The sequence below is a fragment of the Chenopodium album genome, chromosome 5, assembly GCF_948465745.1.
Source record: "Chenopodium album chromosome 5, dcCheAlbu1.1, whole genome shotgun sequence".
Taxonomy (NCBI): domain Eukaryota; kingdom Viridiplantae; phylum Streptophyta; class Magnoliopsida; order Caryophyllales; family Amaranthaceae; genus Chenopodium; species Chenopodium album.
In genome coordinates, this window is record NC_137838.1 from 70,257,507 (window position 1) to 70,277,230 (window position 19,724).

General features: G+C 37.8%; 1 protein-coding gene and 1 non-coding gene across 2 annotated transcripts; one reads left to right on the forward strand and one right to left on the reverse strand.

Moving 5' to 3' along the window:
* The first annotated feature begins 6,249 nt into the window (after window positions 1-6,249).
* Window positions 6,250-6,360, forward strand: LOC145633502 (small nucleolar RNA R71). The gene has a single exon (XR_014112825.1). It is a non-coding gene; the product is annotated as a small nucleolar RNA R71 (small nucleolar RNA).
* Window positions 6,361-8,031: 1,671 nt separating this feature from the next.
* Window positions 8,032-18,905, reverse strand: LOC145633083 (uncharacterized). The gene is made up of 8 exons (XM_081685378.1): window positions 18,717-18,905; window positions 17,973-18,108; window positions 10,427-11,725; window positions 9,483-9,816; window positions 9,302-9,388; window positions 8,863-8,962; window positions 8,482-8,764; window positions 8,032-8,291 (listed from the first exon to the last, which is right to left on the reverse strand). Exons 1-8 carry the CDS (start codon window positions 18,903-18,905, stop codon window positions 8,032-8,034), a joined length of 2,688 nt encoding a protein of 895 aa, XP_081541504.1.
* Window positions 18,906-19,724: the final 819 nt, after the last annotated feature.

The window sequence follows — 19,724 nt, forward strand, 5'->3', positions numbered from 1 at the left end:
AAAGTGGCTCTAAAGAGCCAAAAACACTAGTATTTATGACCACGGGATGGGGGTAAAACACTATATAAATTGGACATATCAAACTCCCCCAAGCCAAACCTTTGCTTGTCCCTTAGCAAAGAGCTCCTCAATGAACATATAAAACATGCTTCATCCCAAATAAACAAATCAAGCACAAACAATTCAAGGCAAATCTAATGAACATGCTTTAATGTCAATCAATCTCATTCATCTAATCATTCTTCCACCCCAACAATTGTCAAGTAGAGCAAACCACATGAGCATATAGAATTCAAGACTAGTGCTCACACACTCAACTCTCATTTATGTGGTGAGTAAAAGATGTACTCGATCACTCTCCATCCAACCCCTTTCTATGTGAACAATGCCCTCCCAACTCACACTCTCGTGTGTTTAAAACAATGTACGCTCAACCTACTAGTCGACTCGAAATATGTTAAATCATAACTTGCATTGATAAACAACACTTTCACATTCATACAACTCTTATGCACAAAGGTTGGAAGGTCTTTAAAGCTTGTAATGTAAGGCTAGGGTAAAGGGTAGGATAAATTTAGGAAAATGTGAGAGTAAAGCCATGCTTAAGGGAGCCATATCCTAATAAAACCCAAGGTCAAAAACAAGTGATGACCAAACCTCCCCAATCACAACTTAACTCCACAAAAATTCACCAAACAATCATATATACAAAACACAATCCCAACACTTACATATTCACTCACAAAGTATGATAATATGAAATAGAGTGAATTAAAACAAATTTGAACTACTTATTCTTTTTTTTTTCTTTCTTTTTTTTATTTCAAACTTGAACCTTTTTTTTTTCTTGAGCAACCATCAAATAGAACATTTGAACAATTGAAACAATTTTCTTTCTTTGCTCTTTTTTTTTTCTTTTTACCTCATATTGGAAATTTTCAACTTTGAAACACAAAACATCAATATTTTCTAATCATAATATCAAAGAACAATCACTCTTCTTTTATTCCCACATTGTGCAAATGATATGCACACCACAACTCCCTCACCTCACCAACTAATAGCTCCCCAAAGCCAAGATTGGGACAAGTAACCAATGGGGCTCATATAGGCTTGTAATGTGACTAAATAAACAATAAAAAGGGAACAAGCAACAACATGGGTAACAAGAAGGGAACAAATGTATCTAATATCGTATGAAGGCTACCTAAGAGAACAAATGTCTTCGTCCTCCTCAATGTTCATAATATTGAGCCATATAAATATTACTAATAGTTGCAAACCAATACTCAAATTCCTTGACATACTAGGAACTACCACACATTCCTAACCAAATCAACTAGTCAAGCACAATATTCACAAATAGTTGGCAAAATTGACGCATGTTTAGGAATCCAAAAAATTAAACTTCAAATCATGATCAACTAATCCACAATGCTTATTATCATATACCAAGAATCAAAACAATATTTTCCAAGTATGGGACACAGGGAAGCTAGATTTACAATTCATTGGAACGTATTTTTGAATTTTTATATTTTTTAATTTTTTTGTATTTATTTTTTTCACAAAGGAAAGAAATATAAACTACACTAGAAAGCAATAAAAACTATATTTGAAAAGCAATAAATAGAGAAAAGAGAGAAAGAGTTACCATATATACAAGAAATCTCCCCCCAAGCCAAATCAAGCAATGCCCTCATTGACTTGTGAGGGTAGCTAGGAGAAGCTACTCCTTGTCATAATCCATCCTCTCGTAGCCTCCTCCATAACTCGAGACGGCACCACCCTAGCTCGTTCCAGCACCACCGTAGCCTAGGCCACCTGCAAAGTAGTTAGGGTCTACATTTCCCCCCATACTCCTAAAGGGAGCATCACCCCCATATCCATGGACTGAAGAGTAGTCCACATAAGTACCAAAAGCTCCGGTGGTGGAATACCCTCCTTGGGGGTATTGGAACCAATTGGGAACTAATGCCTCGGGGGGGATAGCCCCTCGGCATGCATAGTCATCGTACATAGGGTATAAACCCCTCCCGAGGTTCCTCTCTACATGACCTACCCGCCTATCCAAAAAGCCTAACCTAAAGTCTAGGTTTTGCACCATGCCTTCCACTCTCCCTTGCCCCCTCTCTATGTTGCCAAGTTTGCTCCAAAAAGCCGAAAAGTCATAAGGGGCATGGGGGTCGATGTTATAATCGACGGATGAGGTGGGCATGCCAGAGGTGTAGGGTTGGGGTGGTGGTTGGTAGTGTGGTGAATGGTGTTGGGGGGAATGGTGGGGTAGTGGTGAAAGGTGAGGTTCTTGAACCTCGCCTTGACCGTTTATCTCGAAAGTGTAAGAAGGCTTCCCCTTCTCAAATTTGGTCAAGGCGGGGTTGGGTAGTGTAAATGCTTGGTCTCTCCTACCCGATTCCCGGTGGACTATCCACCAAGTCTCACCGCCCATAGGTTGCACCCAGTTTAGGCCCCCTAAGTAAGCTAGGTTTTTGAGGGTTGAACCCTCCACTTTCCTATGCCCGGTTGGGTTCCATCCTAGGTGTTTAACAGCAATATGGGTCACCAACCCCCCAAAGTAGATAGGCGCCCTAGACCTACCCCCCTCGGCCGCATTGGTCGCCCTTTGAAAATTTTGGGCTATCCTATGTGGTATGTTTAGTTTCTCAGCGTTAGGAATCATATAGGAAGCCAACAATTCAAGTTCATTCCTCCTAACGTTTGTCGGTTCATGCCTCCCAAAGATTGTGAGGCCGGCAAACCCTTGCCAAAACTTTGGGACGGGATGTTGAATCCACGTCCCTTTGGCATGTTGGAGGTTAAGCAAACCCTCCCCGATGAGACTCTTGTAGACCACGGCGATGTGGTCTTGGGAGGGTTCAATAGGTTTGTCCGATTTAAGCTCAAACAATTTACCAAATTCTTTTAAAGTTAATCGCACATCATTGTTTAGCAATCGGAATTGTACATGAGTGATTAAAGCATTCATTTTAATAACATTGAAACTAGAAATAAATTATAATGTCAAATAATCATTGGTATCATGATGAATTTGGAAAAATCCACTCATACCTATACCCTTAAACAATTTCTCTACGGGTTTATCAAGACCTAGCCTAGACAATGTAGGATGATGAACGAATCAAGTAGAGATTACCTGCCTCTGGATGAGGTTGAGCATCCTATCTCTTTGTTTCGTTGAGGTGATAACAACCTCCTCCCATCCCGGTATTTGAAGCTCTAAGTCGACCATCGGTTGTTGTTGCCTAGAACTTTCACCCCCTTGTTGTCTAGATCTCTTTGAATCCATTTGTAGTTAAAAATATGGGTATTGAAGCTTTCTCTCTCTAAGGGTTTTGAGAAATCTTGAGAGAAAGTGGTAGAAAGTTGGTGGAAAATGTAGAGGAAGGTGTGAGGATTAAGAATATGTAAAAAATTTTGGGTTTTGATGAATGAATTTGAGAAGATCTTGAAAAGAAAGTGAGTTTGGAGGTTTGAAAATGGAGGTTTTAGAGAGAGAAAGTGTGAATGAAGGAGAAAAAGTAAAAAAGAAAAAGAAAGAAAGGGGGAGAAAGAGATATAAGACGGCCAGGAAATAGGCGCGCCCAATCGGGCGAATATGAGTTTGGCTAAAATGTGAAATGCGCGCCTGATCGGGCGACCTCCGCCCGATCGGGCGCAAACTCGAACTTTGGAATCGTAAAAATGCTCGCCCGATATTTCTTTTTGTATCACTCGATTTCTCCAAAATTCCGCCCGATCAGGCGAAATTTCCTGTGATTTTCTTCCTTTTTTTGGGCGCCCAATCGGGCATGCCTCGCCCGATCGGGCGATTTAAAACTCCGATAAAATCCATTTTTTGCGCCCGATCGGGCGTATTTAGCTCGAATTCTGATCACTAGGTGTGCGCCCGATCGGGCGAGCCTATTTTCGATCGGGCCCGTACCCAATCTAAAGCTTCTCTTTTCTTCAAACTGTTTCTCTTGAAAACTCCTTACTTTATGATCTAAAACCTGTACAAAAACACTTATGAAAGGTAAAATTTCACTCTCCTCACCTCTTTAAAAATAAAATAAAATAAAATAAAAACTAGTCTAGAAAGCAAGAAATATAGGTTGCCTCCCGCAAAGCGCAGGTTTATCTAGGTCCCGCAAGACCTTATTACCAAGTACAAGAACTAGGACCCTTGGCCTAACGCTTGGTCGGGTGTTTTCTCACCCGGTCCAGCGGTGTTTAGGCCATGACGCGGCTTCCTGACATACCCTGTGGGACGCCAATTCACCTTATCTGGTGGATCCTCCTTGACTTGGACTGGGGATTCTTCAATGCTACGCACTAAAGATCCCTCTCCGATCGATGGTTTCTTCAAATTGTCACTACATTTAGCACTTGCAACTCGATCTGGCGGAACACTCACCGTAGGCTCAATTTCCACAACTTGCTTGCTTGATTCCACCTTTTCATCCTCAAAGCCAAGACCGACAGTGTAGAGGGCTCTTTCTATTGCATCAACTTCCTTCTGTCATTTGTCTATCTCATCTAAAAAGGATGCAACACAAGATACCGCCTCCAAGGGATCTTTTAAAAGAGCTTGGGGCTTGTTAGAATAAGTTTGAACCACATTAACACTAAAGCACTTCTCCTCTGTCATGGGACTTTTAGGGGTATTATTGAGTAAAAATAATTTTATCGTCCCCTACTAATAGTGTTAATTTTCCACTTCTCACATCTATAATTGTTCCTACAGTGTTAAGGAATGGTCTACCCAAAATAATTGGAGTTTGCATATCCTCAGCCATGTCAAGAACAATAAAATCAACAGGTATATAAAATTTACATACTCTAACAGGAACGTCCTCTAAAACACCTAAGGGGTATTTAAAAGAACGGTCGGCCATTTGTAGATTAATATTGGTAGCTTTTAATTTACTCATATTTAACTTGGAACATACAGATAATGGCATAACACTAACGCTAGCACCCAAATCACACGATGCATTATCAATCATTAGATTTCCAATATGGCAAGGGATAGAAAAACTACCCGGATCTTTTAATTTAGGTGGAGATTTATTTTGAAGTACAGCACTTCACTCTGCAGTGAAAGCTACTGTCTCTACCTCACTAATAGACCTTTTTCTTGTCAATATTTCCTTCATGAATTTTGCATAGGCAGGAATTTGTGTAATTAATTCAGTGAAGGGAACTGTTACCTGCAAATCTTGAACCATCTCCAAAAACTTACCAAACTGCTTATCCAAATTTGTTTTCAAGTGACGATTGGGGAATGGAAGTTTGATAACTGGCTTTGGAGCATTATTGCTCTTATCTGGAGTGGCCACCTTCCATGGGGTCGTACACTGCAATGTAAAATCAGATATATTAGTATTATTCTTTAGCCCTGCAGGTTCATCCTCTCTGAGCATAGGGGGCCCTTCATAGTTTGAACCACTCCTTAGAGTAATTGCATAGGCTTGATCCGTAGGCCTGGTCGGCTGTGCTGGCAAAGCTCCCTATTGACAGGCTTGTAGAGTAGCGGAAAGTTGTACAATTTGATTATCTACAATTTTATTGTGTGCTATGATCGAATCAACTTGTGCATCTCTACTCTCCATGTGCTTCTGCATATTAACTAGCATCGCTCTGATTTCTACCAAAGCAGGGTCAGAAGATGAGGAGGGTTGTTGTGGTTGGTTCTTCTGGCCAGCATTGCGGTGGTAATATTTCTGATGTTGTTGTTGTGGCGCCTGTGGTTCTTGTGGCGGTGGTGGATTTTGAACATTGGTACTCCGGTAGGAAAGGTACGGATGATTCCGGTACCCAGGATTGTAGGTGTTGGAGTATGGGTTATTTTACCTATAAGCTTGAAAGGCATTAACTTGCTCCATGGAACTCCTGCAATCTTGCTCCCAATGACCTAAAATTCCACAATTTTAACAAAAAGCCTCATTAGCATTATTATTAATTGCAGAAACATTAGCTACATTAGCAATGCTAAGATTATCTAATTTCTGGCCGATAGAAGTTAATTGAGCTTGCAAAAAGGATACAGAGTCACCACTATGTTTCCCCTTGTTAGCAAAGCCTCTAGGATTCCCATATTGGGAATTATGTATCGCCATATCTTCGATAACTTGACCTGCATCATCAACATTAAGGTTCATAAACCTCCCACTAGCTGCAGAATCCAAGATTATTCTAGATGAATTTTCAATGCCAGTGTAAAAGGCTTGGATTAGCTACCATTGTGCCAAATTATGATGGAGGCATTCTCTTTGTAGGTCCTTGAACCTCTCCCAAGCCTCATACAAAGTTTCATCGGCTTCTTGAGCAAAGTTCTGAATTGCACTCCGTAGTAAAGCTGTTCTCTCTACAGGATAATATTTGTTATAAAAATTCAAAACAAGAGTTTCCCAGTCAATTATATCAAGTGCAGTTCTATTTAATCCATTAAACCATAATTTGGCTTTTCCGGTTAAAGAAAAAGGAAAGAGAATCTCCCTGATTTGGTCTTGTGTGACCCCAGCTTGCCTGATGGTATTATAGTACTGACAGTAGTCTGCAATATGAAGATTTGGGTCTTCACCCTTAGCTCCACTAAATTGCTTCCTTTCTATCATCGTTACAAATTGAGGTTTAATCTCAAACTGTACCCCATCAAGAGCTGGAGTTGGAGTCAGGTGTGGAAAATCTGTAAGCTTTGGTTGTGAGTAATCACTAAGCTTCTTTGGAGCCGTCATCTCTGATTTTGGATCTGAAGATACCTCTGAATCGCTAGAATCAGTTGGAGGATCTCGGTGATTATTATTATCACCAGAATCCGCCAGAATTTGCATGTAGAAATTCTTCTGTCTATGGAAGGATCGTTCGATCTCAGGATCGAATGGGATTTACCCTGATCTGGAACACCTGGGCATAAACAAAAAACTAAAAGCAAATATGAGACTTGCCTCAAAGAACTAACGTTCTCTGAGACAAAAAGAAATAACCTAGACTACAAAAATAATCAGAAATAAAAATAAAACCGTTTCCCCGGCAACGGCGCCAAATTTTGACAGGCTAAAGTCGTATCACCTAATCAAAAGTAATTCCTAAACCCTAGAAATAGAACTACTCACACATAATTAAATCTAAACAAATCAAAGTAATAAAACAAGACATGATCAAAGGAATAAAACAATTAACTAAGATTAAGAGAAGAAAAATTGTTACCAAGAAATCTGGAATTAAGAATAGAGTTAAGAACAAAGTATTAGAGAGAGAAACTAATCTAAAAGCTAAGTAGAGAGAGAAAATCTAAAAGAGAAGGTAATCCAAATTTCGTACAAAAATCGTACTTAAACATCCCTAAAACAATTCCTAATTGAAAACTAAAAATCTCGACAATCAGGTCTTCCAAAAACACGCGCCCGATCGGGCAAAGGGCCGCCCGATCGGGCCCGCCTTTTTTCCTTCGCCAATCCTGATGCGCCGCGCCCGACCGACCTTACGCTCACCCGATCAGGCGCACCTTCTTGGTGCTGCTTCTTTGTGCGCCCCCGCCCGATCGAGCGCAAGCTTGCCTGATCGGGCCTGGCTTCTTCTTCGAGGCTTGGACTTCGATTGGGCTCGATTCTTTGGCCTAATCCGGATTTCCTCTTCGGGTCTTGAATACTTGATCCATATGCCCCGGTATCACATACCGAGCCCTTAATCACCGACTCTCACCAGTCCTGGGCTTCAAAGACGGTCGTGTCCTCCTAATGCTCGTAGTTGCTTCGTGAAAAACCTGGAAAACGCTCTAAATGTGCAATTTCCTACAAAACTCAAGCAAAGCTACAAAAACACTAGAAAACACAAATTAGTAATAAAAGTGGCTCTAAAGAGCCAAAAACACTACTAATTATGACCACGGGACGGGGGTAAAACACTATATAAATTGGACATATCAATACATAATTATATCAAATTAAAACTAGGATGGTCTTTTAAAATAAATTGAAATCCATTAAGATTACATAATTAAAAAGTTAAAACAAGGTTACAATCAATCTCCTAAATCTCAGTTGAATCACCCTCCCCATCAGCACTAAGATCATCATCGGTATCGTCATCCCAAAATCCGTCATCCTCATCCTCGTCCTCATTATCAGTAGATTTGAAACTGGACTCATCTGGAGGGGCATCGGGCAGCACTTCATTTTCAGTACCCGAATCTCCAAATCCATCTTCATCACCTTCATAGTCCGGAATGTCATCCGGAGCACAAAGAGTTGGAATGTCAGCACTGGTTTCTTGTAGAAAGTCTTCGTCAACTAGTGCATCAAAAACATACCTCTCCTTTGTCTTGAACACTTCCCACTATTGAGCCTTGTCTCTTTTCAGACTTGGGTAAGGTGCATGGTAGACTTGGTTGGCTTGGTAAGAAAGCACAAATGGATCGTAATTAGGGTATTTTTTTGGTATGATTGACTTCTACAAGCTTGTATTGATCAGTGTTCATACCCCTAGTGGAATCCATCCAACTGCACTTGAAAAGAACAGTCTTATAAGTCTGTAGGTCACCAGTGAACTCCAACTCGATGATATCCTCTAGAAAACCAAAATAATATCCACCATATTCATTGGATACACTTACTCCATAATTCATGGTTGACTTATGTTTTCCATGGCCATAAGTTTGGAATTTGTATCCGTTCACATAGAATTGGCTCCAAGTACGCACTCGCTTAGATAGGCCCATAGCCAAAGAAAACAATATTTCATCATTTGGCTTGTCATGAATCACCTGCTCATATGGCATAATTATATTAAATTGATATATGTCGTGAAGTTATAGCAAAAAAGTAAGAAAATGTGTTGATGTCAAATGCGTAACACACTCACTTTCAACCTAAACCACTCAAGGAATTCAGCTTCATGTTTAATCCACACATCTTCTTTGCGAATAGTGGGTTGCATTTGAACAATGTGGTCCTCAAACCCCCTTCCAAATAACCAGAGAAAGAGTAATAATGATGGTGGTCGACATTGGATACGATGCAAAATTCAATGAAATCTTAGTGAGTGTAATAATAGACAAATTTAATACCTCTCATATGGTTCCAGAATTCCGATATTTCCCAAAACTTATAAATGAGCACGTTGTAGTTCTTTCTCATCCAAAAAGCGACGCGCTCCACCAATAGAAGAATGTCCATGATCAACCCTAAACAGTTCTAGAACACTATCATCCAACGTGCTTTCAACATCATCATGAACATTACGACCTAACTCACGTGTTTTGGTATCCACTCCTTGTTGGAAGTAGTTAGAGAAAAATTACCCTATCTCTTCTGTTATATATGCATTGCTGATTGAACCTTCCACACGAGCCTTTTTGCCAATTTTACGTTTCAAATTATTAAGGAACCTACAATAAAAAATATTGAATAAGTTATATGTTATGCAAACAACTATAGGTGTATAAACGAAAATGGCAGCTATGAGTTTGTAGGAGCTAAAACCTTTCAAACGGATACATCCAACGATATTGGACAGGACCACATAACCTAGCTTCATAAGGCAAGTGAAATGGTAAGTGTTCCATAGAGTTGAAGAACGCTGGTGGAAATATCTTCTCGAGCTTACAAAGAATTTCTGCAATGTTGTGTTCCAATCTTTCCATATCACTCAATTTGATGGTGGGACAACAAAGATCATAGAAGAAAAGACTAATCTTAGTAATAGCTTTCCAAACATGGACCGGGAGCAATTCTTTCAAAGCAACTGGCAATAATCTCTCCATGAAGACATGACAGTCGTGGCTCTTTAAACCATGAAGCTTACATGATTGTAAATCTACACATATACTCAAATTAGAAGCATAACCATCGGGAAATTTAAAGTTCCTTACCCACTCCCATAACACTTTCTTTTAAGCCTTGTCGAGTGAGAATGGGGCTTTCGGCAAAGTGTCTTTCCCTCTCGCATCCTCTGTCACATGTAGTTGTGGTCGTTTGCAATATTTGGCAATGTCATTTCTAGATGCAACTGTGTCTGAAGTATTTTTTTCACATCCATCACTGTGTGAATTAGTTGGTCAAAGAAATTATTTTCAATATGCATGACATCGAGGTTGTGGCAGAGGAGAAGAGTCTTCCAGTACGGTAGCTCCCAAAGAATGTTTTGTTTAAACCACCCTAGTTTCTTCTTTTTCAAGCTTGCCAGTACTTCTGGTCCATCTGTTTCCTTAGCAAATTGTTGAACTTGTTTTCATAGCTCGTCGCCGGACATTATGTGAGGCGGTGTCCCCTTTTCAACCTTATTCTTACAAAAAGCAATTTTGTTGTTTCGAAAAGGATGTTCAGGAGGAAGAAATTGGCGGTGACAATCAAACTAAGACATTTTACCACCATGTTCAAGCCAAAAAGCTTTTGATTTGTCCAAGCAATATGGACATGCTTTTTACCAGTTGTTTCCCAACCAGAAAGCATACCATAGGCTAGGAAATCACTTATAGTCCACAAGATTGTTGCATGCAAATTGAAGTTTTTTCTTTGCGAGATGTCGTAAGGTGTTGCACCAACATCCCACGGTTGTTTCAATAATTCTTCAACTAACGGTTGCATATACACATCCAAGTTCTCCTTCGGATTTTTAGAACCAGGAACGAGCAAAGAAAGGAACTTAAATGGTTTTTTCATGCACATCGATGGAGGCAAGTTATAAGGGGTCAAAATGACTGGCCAACATGAATATTGACCCCCAAACTTGCCATTAGGAGCAAACCCATCGGTAGACATACCAAGTCTCACATTTCTAGGTTCAGATGCGAAATCGGGGAAGGATCTATCCAAGTGCTTCCAAGCTTCACTATCACTAGGATGTGCCATTATGCCTTGGACTCTTGGATTTTTGGAATGCCAGGTCATTTCCTCCGCAACGTTCTTTTTTGCAAACAACCGTTGTAGCCTTGGAGTGATGGGAAAATAGATGAGTTCTTTTATTGGAGCCAATGACCCCTTTAAAGTCCTCTTGTATCTGTCCCTTTTGCACACTCTACACTTATCCAACTCAGCATCAGCTTTCCAAAATAACATGCAACCCATTGGGCATGCATGAATCTTCTCGTGCGGAAGCTCAAGTCTGTTAAGAATCTTCTTTGTATCATAGAATGTTTTCACCATCTTATTATTGTCGGGAATCACTTCGTTTAGTAATGAAGCAAACTCATCAACGCACCTATGGGGAAAATTGTATTCCGACTTCAAAGATACAATTCGAGATGCCATTTGTAGCACAGACATGGAGCTACCTTCGTACAGTGGTTGCTCGGCAGCCATTAAAAGCTCTTGAAATGCTTTTGCTTGAGAATTTGGCTCTTCATCTGAACCACTAGTACTATCGTCACCCGATGGTTCATGATTACTCTCAAGAGCATCGAGAACCATTTCACGGTAAGTATTTGGTTGCTCTACACTTGATGTAGGGAACCCTTCACCATGAGAAACCCATTCATAGTAACCAAGTATAAACTCCTTTTTGTACAAATGGAGTTTTACTGTGTTGGCATCATGGAGACATCTATTCTTACATAACAGACAAGGGTATCTTACTTCATCTATGCCCGGGTTCCCAGGATGAGCTTCGCAAAACCGTATGATTTTTTCAACACCATCCACAAACTCTTGCCTAAGTCTACGGGCATTACGGCCATCGTATCTATCGTACATCCACCAACGCTCTTTCCTTTTCATGGTGACAAATTCTACAACACTATGAAAAACAAATCACATTAATCATTCACACTGAACTTGTATTCATTACAATAATGGCATACGATACAATTAGAATCGAAATGATATCCAAAGGTCCTTATCATCACTTGAACGGGAAAGCTGATTTCACATTCTTTATTAAGAGATTTAAACATATGTTATGTCACATGCTTCTAACTTTTTACTCATCAAAGTTAATGTTGTTCTCACAATCAATGTTGACCATTAACTATAAAAAATAGTATTTATTCCGATCCATGCAAGGGTTAACTTTTTACCAAATTACTTGATAAATATTTATAATTTTTACAACATGTTTTCTAAAATACTTATTATATATAATTTACAATATTGATTAAATTATTTATAACTTACACTAATAAATTATATTCTTCCAATTTCAAAGTAAATTGATGTAACATTAATAAATCAAAGAAGCATTATGATTTGTATAATTAACAACAATGGGAGTTTGATAACAAAAATCAAAATATAAAATATTAAAAAAAAAAAAAAAAAAAAAAAAAAAAAAAAAAAACTACATGTAACCCTTCATGAAAAAAATTAAATGAAAAAAAAAAAAATTTACAAAATATATTATAGAACCATAATACAAATTAATATTCAAAAGATAATCATAACCCCTTAAACATACATATTTCTAATAAAGCCATGGTAATTCTATAAGAATCATTTTTTATTAAAACGAAAACGAATATTATCCAACACATGAGTTCATACCAACCAATATTCCTACATTGGACATAAAGAAAAATAAATTTCTATTCCAATCAAAACACATTCATCAAGTTCAAGCGTACGCACAATAAAGCGTAAAAAATCCAACAATGAACCAAGCTATTAATAGCAAACCTCTTGCTAATACTAAACTGAGCATTTAAGAATAACTAGGAAAACCCGCTTAAACAAGTAGCACATTCACAAAGTAAAGCAATGATAATAAACTGAAATCAAAATGCATCTAATAAGGATGTTTTTTTTGAAATATAGATCACAACTCCATAAAAAACTAACATAAATATGAATCATATTGCACAAGTAAAAGAAGTAGTTAAATAAGAAGGGAAGAAAACACACACTGGAGGAGTTGACCGGAAAAGCAGAGGCGGCGACGAAGGTGGTCCTGGTATATGGTGGTGTTACACTTTTAGGCAGGGTATTTATAAAAAAAACTTTAAAATTAAAAAATAAATAACTACACACGCCTTACCCGGTGGCAGCGACGGAAAAAGACAGAAAAAGAAGGAGGGACGAGCACAAGAGGAATCCGGCGACGGTGGAGCTGCAAAGGGGGTTAATTTGCGACCCACAATTACCTATTTCAGACAAAATAACAAAATTTAAAAAAAAAATCAACCAAAAGTTCAAGACTGAGAACATAGCTTTAATCAAAAGTTCAAGACTGAAATTTTCCCATATTTAACCCAAAATTAGCCAAAAAAGATATTTCTATTGTTTAAAGAAAAAATTCAACTATGTAGCCTGATATTGAAGTAATTAGAATGAGATAAACCCATGTATTAATACACATTTACGATAAGGTAGTTTATTTGGAATGCACATTTACCATGTCTAATTCTTAACTAGTCATTATGAATCTTGCATATTAGACAAAATCATGTACAAATTCAACAGTAAATCTCAAAGCTAACAAAGTATCTGGCTAATTTTTGTTCCATTTGGAGTATCAAATGAATTTTATTTGTTCCTGTCATATTTTCTCTCCTTCGCCTCTTTACTTACCTCTTTGCTAGTAACCTAGATAGCTACCTCACAAGTGAACATTTGATCCACCAAAATCAGAAATGTACTAACATGAGCCATGTTCTTAGGGAGAACTTTGTATTGAAAAACTCAAGAGTCGTTAGGTTGCATCATTAGCTTAGGTCTGTACTTGTACTTTTTTTAAGAAACTAAGTCAACTCAACGCACAAATCACTACGTGAAAAAACGAATTTGGCACCGGTTCAAACCCGGCCTAAGGCACCGGTTTGAACCGGTGCCTATGTGAGGGGTGCCAAAAAGGGGTTTTAAAAGGCACCGGTTCAAACCGGTGCCAAAACTTGAAATTGGCACCGGTTAACCGGTGCCAAAAAGTACAAAAAAAAATTATTTAACAGTTTTTGGCACCGGTTAACCAGTGCCAAAAGTGCCAACATATTAATTTTTTTTTTTTTTTTTACTTAAAATTAAATCTGTATTAATATTAATATAATCAAATCTATTCATTATAATATTAATATATATATAATCAAAAAAAATTACAGTACAATCAAATCTTAATAATAACCAAAAGTGCCAAAATATTAATATAATCAAATCTGTTCAAAATAAATTACAACAGCTAAATCAAAATAAAAAAATTACAACATATAAAAAAAAATTACAATATAAATCAAAAAAAAAAAAAAGAAAATCAGTTGATTCTTCGATTTAAGATCAATATACTTGCATGTTGATTCTTCAATTTAATTCTTCAAGTTAAGAACTAAATCCATATACCTGCAACAATTAAAACAACCAAAATGAATCGATTAACATGAATTAATTCAAAAACCCAGAAAATCGAAAAAAAAAAAAATCAGTTCAAAAATCCAAAAAAAAACCCAGAAAACGGGAAAAAAAAAGAAATTAAAATCAGTTCAAAAACCCTGAACATCAATTACAACCCAGAAAATAAAACCCAAAATCAATTAAAACCCAGAACATCAATTCAAAGCCAGAAAATAAAATAAAAAATCGACAAAAAAACCCAGAAAATGAAAATGAAAATCAGTTCAAAAAAGAAAATGAAAATGAAAATTAGTTCAAAAAAGAAAATGAATCGGAAAAAATATAAAAATTAAAACCCAGAAAATCGAAAACAAAAAAAAAAATCAGTTCAAAAATCCAAAAAAAAACCCAGAAAAACGGAAAAAAAAAAGAAAAAAAAAAACAAAATCAGTTCAAAAACCCAGAAAATGCATGTTGTTGTTGTTGCGGCGTTGTTGTTGTTGCGGCGTTGTTGTTACATGTTGTTGTTGTTGCGGCGTTGTTGTTGTTGCGGCGTTGTTGTTGCATGTTGTTGTTGTTGCGGTGGTGTTGTTGTTGATGTTGATGTTGAGGTGGTGTTGTTGTTGATGTTGAGGTGGTGTTCGAAGAGAAAGAGAAGAGATTAAGGGAGAGCAGAGGAGAGATAGAGGGGGTGTTGTTGCGGTGGTGTTCGAAGAGAAAGAGAAGAGTTTAAGGGAGAGCAGAGGAGAGATAGAGAAGAGTTTAAGGGAGAGCAGAGGAGAGAGAAGGGAGTAAAGAGGCGGAGTGAGAGGAGAGATAAGGAGATCAGTGTTTTAATTAGGGTTATAAAATGAGAGGAGGAGGCGGCCGCTTTTTTTTTTTTTAATAATTTAAGGTCCGGTTCACAAAGGCACCGGTTCAAACCGGTGGCCTTTATTATTTTGGCACCGGTTTGAAGTGAACCGGTGCCTTTTACTCTAGTTTAGCTTCCCACCAATTTTATAGGCCATTTTTGGCACCGGTTTGGACTGAACCGGTGCCAATTAGGGGGTGCCTTTTTGATATTTTATACTAGTGAATAGATCAATGAAACAGAGCAAAAAACTAGAAAAACTCGAAAATATGAAAGACCAAATACTCAACCAACCATAAAATTTCAAGTTCCAGCAAGATTTGTAAAGCTCAATCTAAAATTAAAGATAGACATTTCTTTGGTTGGTTACTGACAGGGTATATTCGTATCCCCTAATCAAAAATAAATACCTAAGTCCTCTAACTAAAGTAGATAGGGAAGTAGGGTCGGACTCCAAAGGGAAACAAGTATTTTTACTCCTAATTAATTATTATAATCTAAATTATCTAAGTAACCAATATTTTTGGGAATAAATTCTATACTACGAAGAATAAGTTTAAGGAGAAAAACAATAATAAGAAGGTCTAGGGTCACAGGTTCACCAATAATTAATAATCCGGGATAAAACATAATAATTAATAATTAACATTGCACAAATAACATGATTAACAGGCTCTCGCAATTTTATTAATCAACATAGATCTAACAGGCTCTCGCAATTTACTAGATCTAAGTTCCTATTAATAATAACCTTTAATATTAAATTAAAATCTGCTCGATTCATCAATTCAATATTGCTAAACATTCACAATCAAATTACATCTACTCGATTCATAATCTAATTGCAAAGAATTAAAACAATTCAATAAGAAATTATCATGCAATATCAATAAACAATAATAACAAATTATCCCTTCATATTAATTATGGATCCCCATAAACCCTAGAATGAAACTACTCAGACATAGTCATAACTAAACTAATCAAATAAATAAAACAAAGCATAATCAAAGAAGTAAATGAAATAGCTGAAATTAAAGGAGAAGAAATTGTTACCAAAGGAAATCTGAATTAATGGAAGTAATTAAGAACAAGAGTTGAGAGAGAAATTAAGAGAGAGAAATATCCTAAGTAGAGAGAGAAAATCTAAAAAAGAAGGTAATCCAAAATTACATACATAATTCGTACTTAAACATTCCTCAAAACAAAAATTAAAACTAAACTAATCAGGTCTGAGAAAAACACGCACCCGATCGGGCGCGCCTTTTTCCTTGCGCTTCTTCTAAGCAGCGTCGCCCGATCGAGCTAGATGCTCGCACGATCGGGCGCGCCTTAGGCCACACACCGCACCAAATGCATGTCGCGCTTGATCGTGCTAGCTTGCCCGATCGGGCCCTTGCTTCTCTTCGAAGCTTGGACTTCGATTGGGCTTGATTCCTCGGCCCAATCCGGATTTCCTCTTCGGGTCTTGAATACTCGGTCCAAATACCTCGGTATCCCGATTACCGAGCCCTTAATCACCGGCTCGATGACTCTAACCGGCCTAGGGCTTCAAAGATGGTCGTGCTCTTCTAATTCCCGTAGTCGCTCCATGAAAAACCCGAGAAAATGCTCCAATGGTGCAATTCCCTACAAAACTCAACAAAGACTACGAAAACACTAGAAAACACCAATTAGCAATAAAAGTGGCTCGAAAGAGCCAAAAACACTACTAATTATGACCAAGGGACGGGGGTAAATTACTATATAAAATGGACATATCAGTTACTAAGACACAAAACACTATTAAATGGTTATTTAATCGATTCAAGACAGAAAAATTTCATTACATCCAAACTTAATCTCAAAAATGCTGTAAACTTCACTGAGATTAACATATAGGTGATGCCCCAAGGTCCAATGCTTCTATGATAGTATGTCCAGTTAATAGTGTTCCTCTCTGCAATCTACTCTACAAATTTCATCACTTAGATTTCTAGTACTACTAATCCAAAGTTCACAACACCCCAATAGGCCAACAACTATCAAAAAGAAAGATGAAAATTTCAGTCTAGTAGAATGGGTGACATAAATCATATTTTACACAAGGTCTCAAATTCACTTGGGCAAACTCTAAAAAGAGTTTTAGCAAGAAAGGCGTATGTAAACTAAGGAAGGTACAAGGAAGTCTTTGCAATTGACGAGCAAAGACAACCTGAGTCCACTTCAACATTGTGACAAATTATGCCCACAACATTTGGCACAGATTCCTGTAGCTTCTAAAACCAACCTTACTCCCATATCATCTCAAATCCATTTATACCCAACACTTATACCATCATACATTGAGAGATAATACTCACAAATTTGCTAAAAACAATTAGCTATACTAGGGTTAGAAACATTAATTCTTTTAATATCAAGCACCAAAACAAAAATGAACATAGATAACTCTTTCTTTACTAAATTAAACAATTATCAAGCAGAGCAAAGTGAATTCCAGAAATTCACATTTTTCAATTCAAGAAATGAATTCCTTATTAACGAACGCAACCTAATTTTGAAAAAAAAAAATTACAGCGATTTACCTGACTTCACTCGACGGAAAACGGAGGAGGGACGGAGAAAAGAGGAACCCGGCGAGGCGGCGATGGTAGCCCTACGAAGAGGTTCATTTGTGACCCAAATTTAGGGTTTTCGCCAAAATTAATAAAATAAAAAACATGCATCGACTTACCTGAATACCGGCGTCGGAAAGCAAGGAGGGACGGGCAGGAGGGGAAGCCAGCGACGGTGGTCCTGCTTAGGGGTTGATTTGAGACCCATTGTTAGGGTTACGGAACAAAGTAACGAAATTAAAAAAAAAAGAAGAGAAAATTAAGATAACCTACCGAGTGCAGCGTCGCCGGCCAGAGAATGCTCGTCGGAGGGTAGAACGGGTGGAGTAGCGGTTCTATCACGACGGTGGTCCTTCTTCTCTTCGTTGTTTCCTTCTTTCCCGTTCTTTGTTTCTTCTTTCCCCTTCCCCTTGCAAATGAAAATACGACCACAAAATTATATTTTAAATTTCTTTTAAAAAAATTACGACCGGATCTACGACAGTCAGACCGGTCGTAATTATTTTTTAAAAAAATTAATCACATAATTTCAACGACCGGCACAACGGACGCAAAAAATTAAAAAAACGATCGCAATTATAGAATTTTACGACAGTCTTTTTAACGGTCGTAATTAATAAGAATTGCGATCATTTTTATAACAGTCGCAATAAAACGTCGTAAAGTCACCGAATTTTAGTAGTGTGTATGTGTTCTTAATCTGCCATTTTTCTTTAGATTATGGAGAAATCCATGTGAGATTTTCAGAGCAGCTGCATAACTCCTCTCTGTTGTGCTTTTGTATAATGGCACAGACTGCAAGAACTCATCTGATATGCCCCTAGGTTTGGACCTGTTTTTCCAAGTTTTTTGCTTCTGACATCAATGACATTCTCTTGTGCTATACTTTTCTTAACAAAATTCCAGACCCTTAGTGATGTGCTTCTGTGAATCCCATACTTTCTTGTCATTTGTGATAGAAATCCCCTTGTGAGTTCCCCCTCATGCATGTTGAGTAAAAAGTCATCAACCATTTGCCTTGAGTTGCTTTCTGCTTGTTGGTTGTGGTTGTATTTGTTCTTCATCTTTAATGTTGTCCCCATATGCTTCACTGATTTCCCCATCTTTGTCTTCTTCCATGCTTTCATCAGCACTGTTGTACTGATATGGTCCCTCATTTAATAGTTGCTCAATATCAAAAAATTCCTGATCAAAATATTCTTCCATTTGGGTGATCCTTTTTTTTCCTATTTTTTCAAATTAAGAAGGAAGGTGATGAAGTTTTTTGTGGCTGAAGTTTTTGTGAAGAGCTCAAAGAAGCAGAACCCTAATGCTGCCCTTAGTTTAGAACTAATCTTAGTTTAGACAGTAAATATTTTGGACTAATTAAACTTTTATGTAATAGGGCCGGGGTTTGTTTTTGAAGAATCTGAATTCTGAAATTTCTAAGCCATGGTGGCTTTTGGATTGTATTAACGGCTATTTCACCAAATGCCACTGAGCACTTTAAAAATTCACCAAATGCCATCGGACTTTTCAGAATTCACCAAATGCCACCCAGTTTTATAAAAATTCACCGAGTGCCATTAATGACCAACGGCCGTTAACTCCGTTAGTCATTAGGGGTTAATCATGACACATGTCATGATATAGTTGGTCCATTTATATTAATTCATAAAAATTAAAAATAAAAACAAAAAATTAAAAATAAAAACCCCAAAATTTTCCCAACCACCCCCACCACCGCCAAACCCTAGTTCCTCCCCTTATCTCGCCGGAAAACGGCCGACCACCATATTAACCACCAAATATTGGCCGGTCGACCCTTCAACACACCACCTAACCCACCGCCGACCCCCAAAACCACCCACACAAACTGCCCTGACCCCAAAAACCAACAACAAGCATGAGCTTTAACAACAGCATGACCACCACGCAAAACCACTCATATCCTCCACCCTTGAAACGACGAAATCGGCCATAGAAATCGACCATTCTGGATTTCCATGGTCGATTTCGGCCGTTTGAGGGTGAATGGTTTCCATA